This window comes from Betta splendens, chromosome 22 (genome assembly GCF_900634795.4).
Source record: "Betta splendens chromosome 22, fBetSpl5.4, whole genome shotgun sequence".
Lineage (NCBI taxonomy): Eukaryota > Metazoa > Chordata > Actinopteri > Anabantiformes > Osphronemidae > Betta > Betta splendens.
The window spans coordinates 9,343,739-9,360,964 of NC_040900.2; the positions used below are offsets into that span (position 1 = coordinate 9,343,739).

A 17,226-nucleotide genomic window follows, 5' to 3' on the forward strand; every position below is an offset into this window, starting at 1 on the left:
CCCCCCAAGAAATGAATCCAGCACAGAGAATTACCTACGATGTCATTTTCTCTGCATGATCGCACAGATTTTCCTATCGCAGGTTCCTATCGGTTTCTCTGCCTTGTAGTGGGAGCTCCTGACCAGCGTTGCTGCTGTCAGCGGTGCAAACAAAAAGCTGATTACAGCTTCAGAATTATCTAGATTGTCCGTTTCTCCTAGCATCCACAGATATCACCATATCCACACAACAGAGGAAGGTACTTGCATTGCACACACTTAAGAGATAATATCTTTTTACGATAAGCCCCCCTTCCCAAACCCCGCCCCAAACAATATAAATGTATATGAGGGAAACTAGGGCAAGCCTGAATCAGAATTTCAATAGACTGCATTTTTGTTTAGACTTGCAATTTTGGCAGCATTGCACTCAGAATATCAATCGAAAGCTGTAATTGTCATGTCTGTGAGATGTATTTTAAGTGGCGCGCATGGAGCGAAGCATCTGCAATAATCACTATCGGATGCAGAAGTTTGGATTCTTCAAGGTGCTCTGAAGTGTCGGAAAGCTCCGTGTCAACACCTGAGCGCTCCGAGGCCTCTGCGACCCGTCCGCACATTAAGCGGCGGCGGCATCATCTGCTGCTCCGCCCGCTGACTCACTCGCATGGTTTTATTGGGCGGATGCTCAGTGATATTTGGCTACGGGGGGCCGAAAATAGAAAGAGGGTCATGATGGATCGCGAAGTACTTGGTTTATTGGACTTAATGGAGCTCAGTTTATTGGTAGAACAGTGAACCGCCGGAATAGGACTGTCAGTGGCATATTATATTCATCGTAAAGTTCCCGTTTCCCTTCAGAGCACTGCATAAAAGCGGCTGAAGCATAGTGGCGCGTCTGAGAAACTAACAAATGGGGAAGCTGTGAAACAAGAGGCCTGCGGAGTTGGAATTGAGGCCACTGTACTAGTCGAGTCTGCCGCTCACGGTGTCCTGAGTGTTTTTGTACCAAGTGTGAAGGAGTCGTTTTGAACGTGTAGGTGTAAAAGTGCCACTGAGAGCAGCCACGTCCTGGTGGACGTCTCCGCTGTCTGGTCGCTGTAGTTTGAGTGAAGTTCCGTTGGCAGGTTGTGAGTGAGACCCACTCATTAGTGAGTTCACAGAGGAAACTTGGGGGGGGGGTTCACAGAGCGTGAAGGCCAAACACGCCGCTTCTCGTGACAACACCAAGGACAGTTTTCTGCCGACCGCAGAGCCGCGGCTCATCTAAAATGCAGTTCCACATAATGGGAGCAGACTGGAAACGAATAAACCGACCTCATAATGAGGCTTTCCCTCAATTTCGGTGTCATTTTTCCAATAAGAATCATCTGCGCTTTAATAGACAACAAGCATCTGTGCTGCTTGGAATCAGAATGTAATTTGTTTGGTAATTGTAGGATGAACAGAATGTGAACCAACCACAGTTTTTGTCAATAGCCATTAAAGTCCTTACAGCTGTAATAAAATGCTTATTCATTACTGTATGAACCACGCTCATGATTCAGCGCCTGCTGTAGGAGGCGACTTCTGTCCGGACCAGAACCGACGCGTCTGCTGTGGAAACTTTCTACCATCCTTTCATTTTTGGTCCAGATGTTCTTGTTGCATAAGCCAACTTTTAATTTTGTGTAACATTTTGTGTTAATTGTGAAAATACCTTAACAGCTATTGGATTTATTTGCCCTGCAGTTCTTTCAGATAAATTCTTGAACCTGATCCATTGACTCCTGTTACTATAACAGAGCTTTAACAGAGTATTTTGGCTCCACAGCTTCTGGACGCGCTAACTTTGAGTGTAAGGACACTCATCTTCATGTGAAGCGCGTCGCGGCGACATATTGAAATCTAATCGCTGACATACTGTCTAAGTGGTGGTTTTATGTAACCTGTGTGTTCAAAAGGCTTCAGAGTGGAGCTCAGTTTGAACCCAGACTCCTTTTTAAAGTCGAAATCGTGCAGTGAATGCTCACTGAAGGTTGATACCTCTTTTTGTTTTTTTTTTTATGTGATCAATGATTTTGCTTTTTTACCCTGGAATGAAAGAAGCCTTTTGAATAAAAGGCATTTTCATAGGACGGGAAACAATGCAGCACAGACGCTGGGGTTTCAGACTGAAAGATGATTATGAGACCGTGGTTTAGAATTTCAGCTGTCAGCTTCTGGACTTTCCAGGACTTTAAAGGCACTATTTCTGTTCTCATGTCCCGTTCTTCCACAGTTGTCGGCACACTACACTAAATAATACATTGTACTAATTCACAAACTCTTCTTTACACACTGTACTTGCCAGATTGACTTAGCTGTAAGCCTGATGCTAATTAGTGAGGAGAAACGTGAACACCTTCCCGCTCTGCTTGATCAGATTGTAGATTAAAGCAGGTAAACCCTGAACAGCCAACCTCGCTGTGAGATTCCAGTGGAATCTTCAGTTGCCACTTGGCCACAGAACACGTGATGTTTTACTTACATCACAAAATGGGAAATTACGAGATAAATCCTATGACCTTCGCTGACAAAATGCTTTTATGAAAAGGATCGTTTATCTTTTTAAGTGTTAAATAACAGACTCCCAGACTGAGAAATACATCTGTAGAAATGCTCAAAATTGTCATTGTCTTCACAGGAACAAGAAAAAAAAAAATGAACGCTGACATTTATGAAGATAACGCTGCAGTTCTGACACAAAGGTGACAGTTAAATAAATGCAGATTACAAGGAAAGACGTGAATGAAAGAAAAGTTATTGGACACGGGTTTAATTATCATACAGGTAAATATATGAACCTACAGCTGAAAGCAGAGTCTGTGAACGCAGCCTGATAGTCCAGTGCTTGTCTTTTGACTCCAGTTGTGACTGCTTGCTGCTTGTTTCCTGCTGCTCAGTGTAAGCTGATCTCAGCTTTAATGCCCAAGGTGCCTTCCACACTTGAGGCCTGGCTGCCACTTAACTGTCTCATGAGTTTTGATTATAGTGTAGGCACTGAACCTGCGTCCGGTACCGTTAGCGCTGATCCGCTTCTCTTCAAATGGGGGGGGTGTGGATTACAGTTTCTGAGCCTAATGAACTAGATTGAAATGTAAATGCGGCGCACTTGAAAGCAGCTGTTTAATGACGAGTCTGTGTATTGAGTTAAATGACCTTGAGCGGCGGCGGCGGCGGCATGTTGGGCTGCAGAGTCGGATGCTGTTGGACATGATTTCCCTTATCAGCACTGTCAATGTTGTATCTGAGCATTTAAACACATTTTTTTTCTGTCTCTGGATCCTTTGAAAACCCAAATTTATGTGGCGGTGACATTTTAGCAGCTGTATTGTTAAGACACAAAAAGCAACTGTGTCAACTATGTCAATTAGAACAGAGAGAAGCCTTTTATTACTACGTGAAGGCAGGACGTGAAGGTGGCGGGCCGCGGAAATAAAAGAGCAGGAGCTTGAGTTGTTTGTCTCACTAATGTCACTCATTTTACTTTTAAAGCAGGTGCATTTTGGAAAATGTGCTCTTGAACTGAGGCTGCCTTGCGTTAATGGAAGCTGTGTGGTTGGAGGTGAAGGGCTGCAGCCCTCCAGGGATCCTTGATAAAAAGCCATTAGTCTCCTGTGGGCAATAGCGGGTGCTTTACAGTATATAATGGACTTAACATGCCGCTCGTGTGTCTTTGTGTTCGTTCCGCAGAAATTAATCCCCGCAGAGTGACGGCCGCTAAATGAACATTTGTGACCCCAAACAGTGGGGGGACGCGCAGACGAGGAGCGTGAAACGGTGAAAAACGCCGGACTCTCGCATCACATTTGAATGGAAGCGCAGGTACGTGCAGCGATCGGCTACTTATGATGCCGCGGTTAGTCACACAACTCAGTGGCTTTCAACCCGTTTGCCCTTTTAGCTTTCCTTCTTTTCTCCTACACGCGCTCTCATCGGTTAAACATGCGAACTCTGAGATCTTCAGTTTATGACCGTGTCGCACAAAAGAAGGTGGAAAGTGCTTCTGTGCGGTGGTAGTTATAAGTCACACTCGTGAATGGGAGTAACGCGATGGAGCTGGAGAGGGGGACACTCCTGCTGATCTCTGGGGGCGGGATTTCTAAATGAACTGTCCGTCACTGACTTGTTGATTCCTGATTGCGTTACTTGCCCGTGGTTTGTGTCCGTCTCCCGGCGCCTCCTGTGCTGCGAGGAGAATTGGGTTTCCACACCCGGGAAAGTATTAGCGTCACGCTCTGCCCATTGAGATACACGACCACGGAGTACTGTAACCTGACAGCGCCTCTGATTTGCATTAAAGTCTCGCGTCATTTTAAAAAATCCGGAACGGCTTTCATGCAAATGGTGAAACTCTCCCCTGCTCTCGACGCGGTGCTGCTCCGCTGCAGTGGAGGCCATCAAGCTGTTTTTAACATCAACTGTTTGATGGAGGGGGGGACTGTTGCATGAAATTGCAGATGAGCAACCGGTGACACTCTGTCGTGTTGGCGATGAGAGAGAGAAGAGAGGGGAAGCAGAACAGTATCTAACACCTGCACATGGAAACTGTCACAGCTTGATAACAAACCTAGAGGAGGTTGAGCAGAATAAACACTAAGCTCTCTAGTGTCGCCGCTTAATGAGGTTTTCCGTGATACAACTCGGGCGAGATGGGAAGAAGGAGCTGGCAGTTGTGGGCGTTATTCAGAAGCCGAGTTGGATTGTGTGACCCCTGTGAGGATCTTTAAGTTGCGGGTACCTTACATCGCATTCCCCTCGGTGCCGGAGACGCTATAGAAAACCATAAAAGGAGTCACCGCCACGGCTCGGCGCTCAGCCCCGTCTTTGATTTAGCACAGGGAGATGGACGGAGACACCGGCGCAGCCTCGCATGACCAGAGACGGATGAAACGGGAGAGCGCCCGTCTCATCGCCTCAAGGGTGACCGTGGGGGGTGGAGGGGGGGCCCAGCTGGGTCTATAGCTTTAGCGTTTAACATTTAGCGGCTCCGGGGTGTCTCGCTAGCGTGATGTCAGAGTCCACCTTTTAACTGCTTGTTCTGTCCACGCTTCACCGGCCCATGATCTGCCTGGGTGGCGGGGAGCACGGGCGTCACCACCACCGCCGGGCGTCGAGCGGAGGAGCAGGACCTTGTGCGCCGCCACTTCGCTGCCTCGAGACGTACAGTACGCGGACGCTGACGGAGAAAGGCCTCGTCGTCACGGCTCGGCAAGAGCTCCAGCGCCGTTGTGCATCGCGGAGGCGCTTGAGCTGCAAAGTGCCAAAAGTGCAAAAGGATGATTTTCCAAGAGTCTGCCTATGACTAAACGGTGTAACGGCGCCATTCAGGCCACGCTTTCATCCGGAGCTCTGCAGCGCTTAAGCTGTGTGAACCCTGCAGTCCACATTCAGTTCCAGCATCTTCGGAGCAATTTATTCAAAGTCTGCTTTGCCTCCCATCCCTCCCTCCCTCCCTGCCGCCGGACGAGCTTGACAGGTTGAGAAGAGCGCGAGTCAGCGCGCAGGTCACTAACACTGCTGGCGAAACACAAGCCAACAGCAGCAAACAAAGTTTTATAGCCATCAGAGGACGCTCTTAAAGCAAGCGGAGGAACGGAACTGAATAGAGCTTGATTCTATCTTTGAACCTCTTAACCTCGACATAGACAGAGTCCCTCTTAGGCCCTTTAAAACGGAGGCCTTTATAAAGACAAATGTGGAGAGGCATCGGTCAAACAAAGCCAATTGAAAGCAGCTGTTGTGTACAGTACAGTATGTTGCTGACAGTGAACTTGGGAGTATGTTAAAGACAGCAAGCACCAATCTAAATATTCTCTTAGCGGCGCATTGACACTACTGAGAGATCTGGATAATTGCTGGAGAAGGCTAAAGGTAAATAATTAGGTGATGCCATTATTTTTTTTAATGGTTACAGTGGATCAAATGTCATGTTAATGAGATCCTTGCTCCCCTGCATGAACGTCAGGCATGTTTCATTACTTACTGTGTGGCTGGAGATCAATACTCCAGCGCTGAATGTTGGACCTTTGACATATGTGTCTCCTACAGCCATAATTCAAAAGGCCTCTGGTTTGTACTATTAGAGGAACTGCGTCTCAGTGCACTTCCCCCATTGAATTCATCTTCAGAGCTGCTGCCTGGTGAGAAAATTGGAGCCGTGGCGCCTTAAAGACCACAACCTACAGTAGGCAGCGACTCGCCTCGACCAGCTGAACGCCCTTTAATTGCACAGTTTGTGCCGAACGGTCCAAAGGTCCAGTTTAGCGAGGTCGCCTCAGGACGTTATCAGTCTGATTATGGCCTCAAGTTTATCAAAACGCCAAATAGGTGAGATCAGACTGGTGGCGCTAATTACAAGCTTTCTCTTTCATGGTATGTATAATGAATGGCCTAATCAGCGTCGTGGGGCTGCTGTCCAACGAGCATCAGCACTAAACCGTCTCTTTCGCCCGACGGACTCATTAGTTTGCTGCTACAGCATACAACATATCTATTATTTAAAAAAGGGCCTTTCCCTCCTTATTTGCTCGGCTCGCTCTTGGCTCACTGCATCCTCACCCCACCGGGCCGTGCCCAGCGAGATGGACTCAGTGCACTTTATTAGGCGCAGCTGAATAATCTTAAAGCATCTTATTATCACGGTGTTTGTGGACGTCTGAAATCTCCGACCACTGGAGCCGTCTCGTCTTGTTCTTGCCGTACACGCTGCTGAGCTGCCAGGCCCGTGCTTCCGTTCTCTTCCTCTCCTATTTCGGGGATGTTTTGCCTTGAGCTCGATCTTCAGAAATGGAAGCTGGATCATGGCCAGATAACCGACTTAGCCAGAAAGCAGACCCAACGCCAGAGGAAAGAAGAAGGGCATCTCTGAGACTATTTCTGTTTTATTATACAACAACAATGTTGGAAAAGATCCAGGCATTACTTGATGGTTTTGTTCAGAGTTTGTGAAAAGCTGCTGCACCGGTCGCACCCGAGTCCGAGGACATACTAACATCTCCCAAGCTCATTTGGCTCTTAGCTGAAAACTGATGATGGTATGATGGTGAAAACATGTACTGACCCTGGCTTCAGTAGGTTAACTACTTTTTTTCTGGCATATAAAGAGTCTTGTGAATGATGCAAACGTTGGGAATAATTGTAGCGAAGCGTTTCCCGGTCCCTTGGCGCTCACCATTTAGAGCTTGTAACTGGATGGTGCTCATCCGAGGCCCGTTTTTGAATCACAGGGTGATGCCTGACTGTGCTGAGCGCAGGCTGCCTTGTTCAGTTACGCACAGGCTGAGGCTGAGGCTGATGATGATGTGACGCGTGACCTCAGCGCTGCCTCTGGTTCGTCATGTTTGTTAGACAGTAGGAGCGAGAGGTGTCATTGTGAGTGTGCGCATGTGTGTAATGACTACTTAGTCAGCGGGAGAGGGCAGACAATGACAATGATGATACTCATGGCAACGGAGCCTTAATTTAGACATGCTGCACTTGCCAGATACAAGAGTGTTTCATAGGTTGACAGCCTCTGCCTTGTTTGGCTCGGTTTGTCTTTACCGACTCAGGGATTCAGGATCTGCTCTCACTTCTCCAAGGGCAGCACAATTAGAGCCCAGATATGTCTAGAAAAATGTTAATAGTGTTTTAAACTATGAAAGAATACACAGACAGGCACATTAGAAAGGAAAATCATTAGATTTATGTCATGAAAATAACAGGGCCCGCTTGTTTTTTTCTTCATCTCAGTAATGAATGGAATAATTAGGTCTGTGGGGCTACTGTCAAACGCACGTCGGCATTAAACTATTTCTCGTCTTGACTTTCTCCCCCCAGATGGCCTCATTGATTTATCCATTTCCACGCATCCTCGCTGTGCATCTGAAATATGCCTCTGCAAACACATCGTGAAAACAGTCCAGAGTTGCCAAGGGCACGCGGGTCTTCTTATGCTTGACACATCCTTCTGGACACGTTCGTCTTATCACCTGCCCAGCGCGATGGCCAGATATGATTACATTTACCCCACAGGCCTGTGCTGGAAAGACCAAATACACCGCCGCCTTGTCTAGGAGCTCGTCGTCTTGCTTTTTTTTTCTCGCTTTTCCATTTCTGGCTCCAGCTCCAGCTCCAGCCTGCAATAAGAGCAGAAGCGGATCTGATGCTGCAGTACGTTGGCACCACTGCAGGGGAGGCATCTCATATTCAGCTTCATCTTCAAAGGCTTTTCATTGTTGGAAGGGCTAGTTGACAAGTTGGCACTTTGATGACATGCCCTGTGATACTCCGGGGGAAGCAGAAATATGTTCTCTGCCGCACACTCTAATCATTGTTGTAGCCGACGGTAGGGATCTCGCACGTCACCCAGAGTTGTGAATAGACGGGTTCTCAGGTGAGATTTAAAGTGGGGTCAACCATGCATCACTTACAGCGGCTGCTGTCTGTATGTTGTTATAATATGTACTGAAGGACTGTGTCAAAAAGGAGGCCAGGGTGAAAAGGGACTTGATCAACATTATCCTCGAGCTGCAGCTCCCGTCACTTTGTTTTCACAAAACACTTTTTGCTCCTTGTGCATCTTTTTCTGTAAGCGGCAGCGGCTGTCGGCAACGCTCAACAACTCAGCCCTGAACAGTAGATACAGTAGTAGCTGGTGAACATGCTGTAGGTTCCACTTAGCAGCTAATGAGACGAGGTTTTCTTCTTCGTTAGCTGGTGGAGGCCAAAAACGGAGAGAACACTGGTCAAAAAGTCCGGGTGAACTCAGAACCCACCGCTCTGGAACAGCAGGGGGCCTTTGCACAGTAACTAGGCAGTTGGCTCTGTCGGTTTTAAGGACCAAGAATTCTATTTTCCATTTTATTCACTTGTGTGTTCATCTTGCATTCACGACGTACGCACAATGCGAGGAGCAAGGACTTTATGTTTCGAGGGTGAGTGCAGCGGAATGAATTCATTCCGCTCCACAGAGTGACTTTGTCACCTTCACGTCACAAACATACGCTCCTCCATTATATATTACACCTTCATTGTTCTCCTCAGATAACCAGCAAGCCTAGAAAAGTTGGGGCTTGAAACAAGACTGCAATGATTTACAGTACGTGACTCATACAGTAAATCCAGATTGTTAAGGTACAGAGGTGCGCCATTAAATGGTCAGCTAACACATCTGGAAAGGCTTCATAAGTGTTAGCTGTCATCTAGAACTTAAATTACAGTATGGAGTTTAATGATATTAGGCAGGTAGATGTAAAAGTATATTGAGGAGATGGATAAAAGCAGTTCAGAAAACTGAGGTGCCACCTACTCAGGAAAAAGTACACAGGATTAAATAAATATCATTTTTACTTTGCGCCTTTGCATATAAATTGGGTTAGGAAATGCATAAAGTCGAAAATGTAGTTCAATAAAAGCCCAGCCGACATTATCAGCACACAGATCACATTGTTTACACTTTGCATACAATTCTATCAGCTGGGTCTCTCGCACCTAAAAAGATTAAGCTGCGACATCAAATGGAACACGCTGGGTTTCATTCTCCTCTCATCTCATATCGCCGCTCGCTCGCGAAGCATCCGCTGCCTCCGAAGGCTGGAATGTTTTGAAGCAGCGTGGCTCGGTAATGCTGTCCACAGCAGGGGCAGAATTTGCAAATGGGCCCAAATCAGTGTGGTGGCCAGGAAAGGGCCATCAGTTCAGACCTTCAGTTGTTGCTCTGCAGGCTCCTGTTTCTGCTATAATTCTAGCCGAGGGGAGGAAGAGTAAAGAGTGTGCTGTTAGAAAGGCAGGGGATGGAAACGCTGTGCTTGTGACCACCGCTATCTTACGAAACCACCTTTTGGTGGGTTCAAATGCAGAGGGAATTTTGAGTGATGCTCTGAGTGGTGGACGGTTGGTTGTGTTCATATCCAGAGTGTATATATGTATAGAATGTGGGCTTGGGTCTGTCTGGGTCAGTTGACAGTGAGGATCTGAAGAAACACACAAAGGGTTTGGCCACAGAGCCTGTTGCTAATGTGCTTTATTAGATTATTGCTAATTAAATTCTCAGTTTATTAACATGCACATCTTCCATCTCTGACCAGGGCCGATGCTGATCAAACGGCCTGAAATGTGCCAGGACTCCTTTGTATCTGGACAGACGCTGTTAAGTGATAAGCGGCAACCGTGAGGTAGATGTGAGACAGGTCAGAGAGATTAAAAAGCAGACGGAGAGAGTGTTTGTGCTGCAGTCGGCCTTGAGCCATTCTCAGCTTTGCCTTCGCTGCCCATCAGCTCTTTGCTGTGCTGCAATGGCGACGTGTAGGTGGTGCAGCATTATATCTCCGTTCCTCCACTTTCTCGCATTCTTTCCTCCTCAGCCTCTCGCTTTAATTTCCCTCCGTGTGTCTCAGCCGGTATCAGCAGGCAGACAGGAAAACAACAACAACAACTCCGGAGCGGGCATCAATTTGAATACATTAACACCTCTTAATCAGCCCATGATAAGGTTTTTATACCGTCCCACATCCTCTGGCGGCCCGTGACATCAGCATCAGCACTTTGAAGGGGCAAAGGGAGCTTCTGGAGCCGCGTGAGGGAGGCAGGGGCGGCCCGCTGGATTCACAGGGCAGAGGTTCGGATCGATTCGGCATCCTTTTTTGCCACGAACTGTGACCCAGGGGTGTTGGGAGAGCGGCAGGGCTTGTCTGAACTTAAAGAGAACAGCTATTGTGGCGCCCGGTGAGTGAGGGAGTCCAGTTTGCTCTAGAGCAAAGGCGGCTGCTGCATGAACCCAGACCCCCTCGACGCCGCCGTGGCGCCCACTCGCTGCTCGGCTGTGAGCTTTTTCAAATTGAAAATGAACATCCTCGAATAAACACACCAAAAACCCCTTAATGGCCTCCAGTGTGGGGGGAAAAAAGCACTACATAGGGCTGAGAACATGCAGTGATGCTGAGGCTGTTTGCGTGCTGTGATCGGTGAGTAATTAAAAGCGGTCTTCAGGCTAAAGACATAAACACTTGAGAAAACAAAGCTGCCATGGCCTCTGAGCTATACATCTCCTGCTGCAGTGTTTTTGTTTTTTTTCCTTCACAGTATGAGCTTTGGGAAAATACAGACAGGAACAGACTGCCCACTCTGCTCAGCCAAAAAATAAAACACTGAGCAGAAGTTTGGAAGTGTCTAAGGTTGCGCGGTTTATTCTTCAGAAACTTCAGTACGATCCTTCCCACGTTTCCACGGGTGTCAGCTCTTCTTTCATGCTGCACTGTGTCCCCGAGATGCTGTTAAAAGGCGAAAAAATAAGCTCGAGGACGCAAAACGACTCCCAACAGGAAAAAACAGAGGAAAAGAAACCATTCCGAAATTAATTTCTCTTCCCGGGTGCGTTTAAACGGCTCGGAAATAATTCATGCCTGGACCAAAAGACAGCACCCACAACAGCTGTCTGTATGAAGTATTTACATATGCTCCATGATTTATGGAGTGCGGCTCCTACAAGATTAATTCAATTATCCTGGGTACACGGAACATTTCTGGTGGATAAAGGGGGAAAAAGCAGGCTGTGACTCGAAATAATAAGAGTTCAGCTTGTGTGGAGCCTCAATCAGACCCACTGTCCCCAAAACCCAGATCAAAATAGACCATCAGTTGAAAGCACATCAGACAGCAGGTAGCCTCAAACAGCCCATGTCGGCAGCAAGACGCTGGCTTAGTTTTGCCATTAGGAGGCTGGGACGCTGCGAGCCGCTCTGACTCGGTTTTTACCGTCTGCTCCTCCTGTGCGTCTGCCGCCGCCGCCGCCGCTAAAAGATTTTCTCACCTGCCTCCAAATCAATGATTCTGAGGCAAGTTGACTGTGGTAGTTTCTCTTTCGGAGAGGGAATAACCTACTTACAGAGTAGTGTGGATACGCTCTACCCACCCAGACTATGCACCATTTTGCGCAGGTTTATTGTTTCCATTTTATGGCAGTATGAAATAGACTATCGATTCAACCTGTCCTATTTCAACTTTGGCCAAGATTGGATTTTTAAACGAGCTGGGCTGGGCGTCTCCGGCCGACGCGCCCGGGAGCAGAGGATCACAGGGACCGTGTGACTCGCAGGTCGGAGTGCGCAGCGCAGCGCAGCGCAGCGCGCCCCTGTGATTCATCCGCAGTTTCCAGACGGTGCGCAGGTGGAGGCGGAGAGGCGGGGAAGCAGCGGCTCAGGACGGACGGATGCGACGGCCGCGGATGTTCAGCACGCGCGCCAGTTATTCCACTTAACTGCTTTTCCTCGTCCTCGGAGCCGCATTGATTCGGAGGCGCCGGCGACATTTGGCGCAGCTGGAACTCGTATTCTTTTTTTTTTTTCCAGCATGACAAAAGTTTGACTTTGAAAAAAAAAATGATGCTCCGCTCCGCTCCCGTTTTTTCATGCGATGCCGTGGATCCCAGCGTCTGCGTGAGTGGCCAGTCATCACTTGCCAAATAGCTGCGATTCTTTCGGTCCTACTCTAATTCCGGCGCCCGTCTGAACGAGCGCTGGGCTTTTAATCCGCGCACCGCACCAGTCGCCCGGAATTGCATCCGTTTGAATTAATGCCGCACGCCACAATGGACTTTCTCGGACTGTACTTCTTGCAGCTGGCTCTCATTGGTAAGTTAAGCACCACTTTGAACTCAGCGCAGCGTCTACGTTTGAAACTGCGCTGTTGTGCGGGATTCTCCCCGCAGCGTGTGTTTGACTTGTTCTCAGTTTGAGCGCCGCGCTAATCGGCGCAGCCGCGTCCTAACGAGCCCTCACCGCTCGCCTTGTGGTAAAGTTGCGTGATGTGCGGCTCGGCGGCGGGAGCGGATGCTGCTGCGTGGTCGCGCGCAGAGCGGGGACGAGGCTCTTCATGTGAGAGAGACCACACGGACGACACCGCGAAATCTGGTGTGATGCGTGGCGGTAATGAAGCGGCGGGACCGGATTCTGCTGCCGTGTGTTCTCCCGCAGCGTCCGCTCCGCACACGGCTCCTAACGGGCAGGTGGGGGTGGTGGTGTTGGGGGGGATCACGAGACGGGGGATGAAACGCCGCTACTGGTTTCCAGTTGAATTGCGAAAAAATGCCGACGCAAGTGTGTGTGTGTGTGTGTGTGTGTGTGTGTGTGTGTGTGTGTGTGTGTGTGTGTGTGTGTGTGTGTGTGTGTGTGTGTGTGTGTGTGTGTGTGAGTGTGTGAGAGAGAGTGAGAGAGTTTTGCGCGCGCGCGAGCCCCTGTGCTCCGGCTGCGCGCGCGCGAGAGAGCCCCTGTGGTCCGGCTGCGCCGGTGCACCTGTGTTTGCAGGTGGATCGCGTCGCGTGCGTCATGTGTGTGCTGCGGCGTCGTAGCGGGGATCAATCAGACTGACACGTGCAGACACACGTCGCCTCCAGTCTATTAATCACGCAACCTGTACACTTCCAGCTGGTGCAAGTCATTTCTGATGTCACGTTGTTTTCTGCTGGTCTCATTTAAAATTCATCTGTGGTACAAACTCCTTTTCTGATTCTGCTGCACTCCCCCTCTCCACCGACCAGCCACAGTGAGGAGGGAGGGGAGGGGGGGGGCTCCTGCTGAGAGACGTGGGCTGGAAACAGGCCGTTCAGATGGAGGGATTTGTATTTGTGAGATTTATAGCCTGGATGATGACAGTCCTACATCTCCGACTCCATTTCTCTTTTCTGCAGCTATGCTTTCAGGCACTCACGAGGTGCACTGAGAGTCGCCTCGCATGCTGGGAAATGTGGGGCTCTTACACAAGATGTTCCACCAACTTGAACCCTGAGCACACGCGCTTGCTTTGGCCCTCGTCCGCCCCACTTCCTCTGCAGAGAGTGATGCCATTATGTCTTTCCTCAATTTTCACATCATGTGAGAGTCTGTGCCGCCGTGCCGTACTATAACCCCACATATGAGTCACATGGCTGAATGGAGAGGGGGGTGGGGGGCATCCTGTCCTGCTCCTTTCTCTGCAGATATTCTCCCCCTGTCAAAGAGACGTGTCAGAATGGCAGAGAGTCTCTCACTCAAGGCCTCATGATCCCGTCCATCAGCCACACAGGGAGGCAGAGAGGATGGTTGGGGATCAAAGGGGCTGAAGCAGCTTTAGCCTGAAGGATGGAGAGTGCAGCAGGAGGACGGTCAGTGTGGACCCACGTTAAGGGAATAAATGAAATGTTGAAGCGGAGACACCTCGCGTGTTACAGACTGTACGAATGGACGGTGTGATGAGGTGCAGGACCGAACGGAAGCAGAGTCGCCATTCGTGATTCAGCGTAAACAAATGCGTGACGTGTGTTTCCTGGCGGGGGGACCTTGAAGGCAGCATGGGTCGGTTTAGCGGACCTGCTGTCATGCCTGTGGGCAGAAACCCTCAGCGGTCCACGCGTCTTACTGTACGAGAGCACGGGCTGTCCGTCGATTGCACGCAGCTTCTTCCTGCGCACATGCAGCCGCTACCAACCAGGCTTTTCACCGTCTGATGTAACGATGCGGACGCGTGGAGGACCAGCATTCCTGCGTTCACTCCGCATGCAGGCGTAGACTCATGCAACGTGGGAAATAAAGGGGGGGGGGGTGCGTGGACAAGCCTTATACTCCAGATTCAAATGATGATATTTACTGCTCAGTCTCATGACGCTTGGCTGATTACGCGCCCTCGCCGCTCTGAACATTGTGCAGTCATTACTGTAATTAGTTGACCAGATTTATCTGCATATTGCTCTGTAAACCAATACAGAGTGTTGGTGCTGCTTTCACACGCTCTGTGCTTGATTTTACACAGTGACAGTCATAAGCATACATGAACAAGAACTTTAAACTGCAGGGGGTCAGAGGTCAAGTGGATGCCAACGGCTTCAGGTGCAGAGCTTCTGTTCACAGAGCTCCTGATATTTTGGTTATTTCACAAAAACCGTGCAGCGTTGTACTGAGATGACTAATGAGTGTTTTTATACTGTACCACCGTGTTGATTTGTTTGTTGATGTCAGTAAAGCTTTTTAAACTAGTGACTGATCAAAACAAAGTTTTCCCATAGTGAGCAAAATTACCTGAAATTTATTGGTGTTTTGCAACTACAGCAGTAAACTAACCGTCAATTACTCACCCTGTAGGTTTTTTACAGTCGTACCTTATTGGATTTCATCAGTTTAATGTAATAGTGTGGTCTAATTGTCAAAATGAAGGTAATCAGATAAACACTGCTTACTACGGATTCCAGTTTAATGCTTGTCACAGTGTAACTTGCAGCTTGGTTAGGTTCTGTTCTGTTGAGGCTACTGTTGGTTTATGCAGGCAGGTCTGTCTGACTCCTGGGATGGACCGTTCCTTTGCTTATTTAACATGGCTGGCAGATACGGCCTCTACGGGGGGAAAATCACAGCTTTACACTGATTCTTGGGAACACTGTTAATGATGGGAGGTCACCTCGGTTCTTCCATTGATACTGAAGCTTTTCAGCAAATTGGCTATTGACTGCAACATGTCGAAACATAACTCGCATGGCAAAAATTGGAGCCCTGTTGTCTGTACGAGTCAGTGGCCTATGCATCATAAAGAATGGGTAAAAGGAAAGTTCAAAGCAGGTGACAGATTTGAGAGGTTCATAGACAGTTAAACATATCTGATGTGTATAAAAAAGTTTTTTGCCAGAGTTTACAAAAGCCTTGATTCAAGTTGTTTAATTTCCCAAAAGGAAACGGTAGCTTTGTTCCCATCTCAGGCCTCTCACTGGGGATCCTCTATTATGACTGTGAAATGAGATGAGGGGAAATCGAATAATTATTGTTTGAGACGCTATTTGTAAGTCAACTGACGTTGGCCACCTGCATTAGAATTAGTATAGAGCACTTAATCATCAAGTCATGTCAGTCATCAAAGGGGTCAGACCAGATGAGCCCCACAGTCATCCATCCATCCATGCATCCATCAACACTAGTTCCCATTAGCGCCACCTTGTGGCCGCCCTAACAACATGAGAGAAGTATTTAGTTCCATTGCTACTGTTTAGAGTTTTCATCCAGTTGCTGTTAAGATGATTCATCTTCTTCCTACAGAGTTGCTAAACTTTTCCTGTCTGGAAACGCGTGCTGCCAGAAGATGTTATTTATTCGGCCGTTTATTCGGAACGCGTAGTTAAACCCAGTAACATAAATCATAATAATTTTAAGGACACTGTATGTGCATATGATGACTGGTATTTGCGAGTTACTGCAGCTAGGAGATTTCCCTCCACACAAACAGCCCCCTAATTAACAGATTGGCCTCTGGCGTATCCAAGTCCTTCTGTTGCTCTCAGCAGTTACTCAGGCTCATCACCATGCTTTGTATGTGAATGAATAATCTGCTCCTTGCCTCTTTGGTAACCTTGAATTGTGACAAATAATATTATGGGTTTCTGCAACTACGCGCTTTATGCATTTATTCTGACAAATATGAAGCACCCCCCCCCCCCCCACCACCACCTCCTGACACATGTATAATTCATCCGCACCCTTCCCTCTGTCGCTGGGTCCCCATCGCTGGCGCAGCGTTGCGCGGCGTCTTGATTTCCCTCCTAGCCGATGCTGCTCCGCGCCCCTTCAAGTCCCCCTGTCAGACAGAAGCCGGTGAATATTGTCGGGGAATTACAGGAGCAAACATAGCGGGGACGAGGCGGCGTGAATGTGAATATGAACAAACCATGTGTGACAGCGAGAGGGGGGGATTTATTTTTCCATTAGGTGGGAGCTGTCGCCGGGCATCTAACACCCAGCAGATGCGTATCCTCTGCAGAGCTGGGGCCGCTCTGCTGAAACTCGCAGAACCGCCCCTCAGGTTCCGGGGCGCAGCGGCGCTTCCTGACACCTGCGGCGAGGTCCCCGAGGTCAGAGCCACGAGCTCGGCGTCTCCACGCCGTCGCTCCTGACGCCCAGTCCGTCTTTGATTGATTTAGTTCGTTTAATTTGTCAACTGTCGCCGCGTTGGTTCCTCGCCGTTGTTATGACTCAGGAAGAGAGCTGCAAGTCCGATAGCAAGCAAACATTTGTCACTGTTGCCTGGTTGACATTTATAGGCCGTTTATAGGTGCGCTAGCAGATAACAAGTCGTACTGCATGTATGAGGAGTACATGCAAGCAATTAGAGACCAGGGAGAGCAGCGTAAAATGGAGGCTCTGAGCGAACTGATGCCGATGCTGCTGGAACCAAAATGACAGTGCTCCTTATTATGTTAAAACGCTGTCATTTCACTGGCTTTTGTTGAGGGTC

At 48.6% G+C, this 17,226-nt stretch overlaps 1 protein-coding gene across 10 annotated transcripts in view; it reads left to right on the top strand.

Moving 5' to 3' along the window:
- The window catches only part of gfra4a (GDNF family receptor alpha 4a), a 132,421-nt gene that overhangs the window by 50,787 nt on the left and 64,408 nt on the right, over positions 1-17,226 (top strand). For 4 of the 10 annotated variants that reach the window (XM_029139140.3, XM_029139138.3, XM_029139143.3 and 1 more), the window contains one exon: positions 3,694-3,825. The exons of 4 other annotated variants lie outside the window; for them this stretch is intronic. Coding sequence is in view for 1 of the 6 variants with exons in the window: in XM_029139136.3 (XP_028994969.1) it covers positions 12,554-12,611 (58 nt within the window). In the remaining 5 variants the exon portion in view is untranslated. Of the gene's footprint in view, positions 1-3,693; positions 3,826-11,714; positions 12,612-17,226 lie in introns of those variants that run through there. 2 more of the 10 variants (XR_005897163.2, XM_029139136.3) reach the window with 1 other exon arrangement.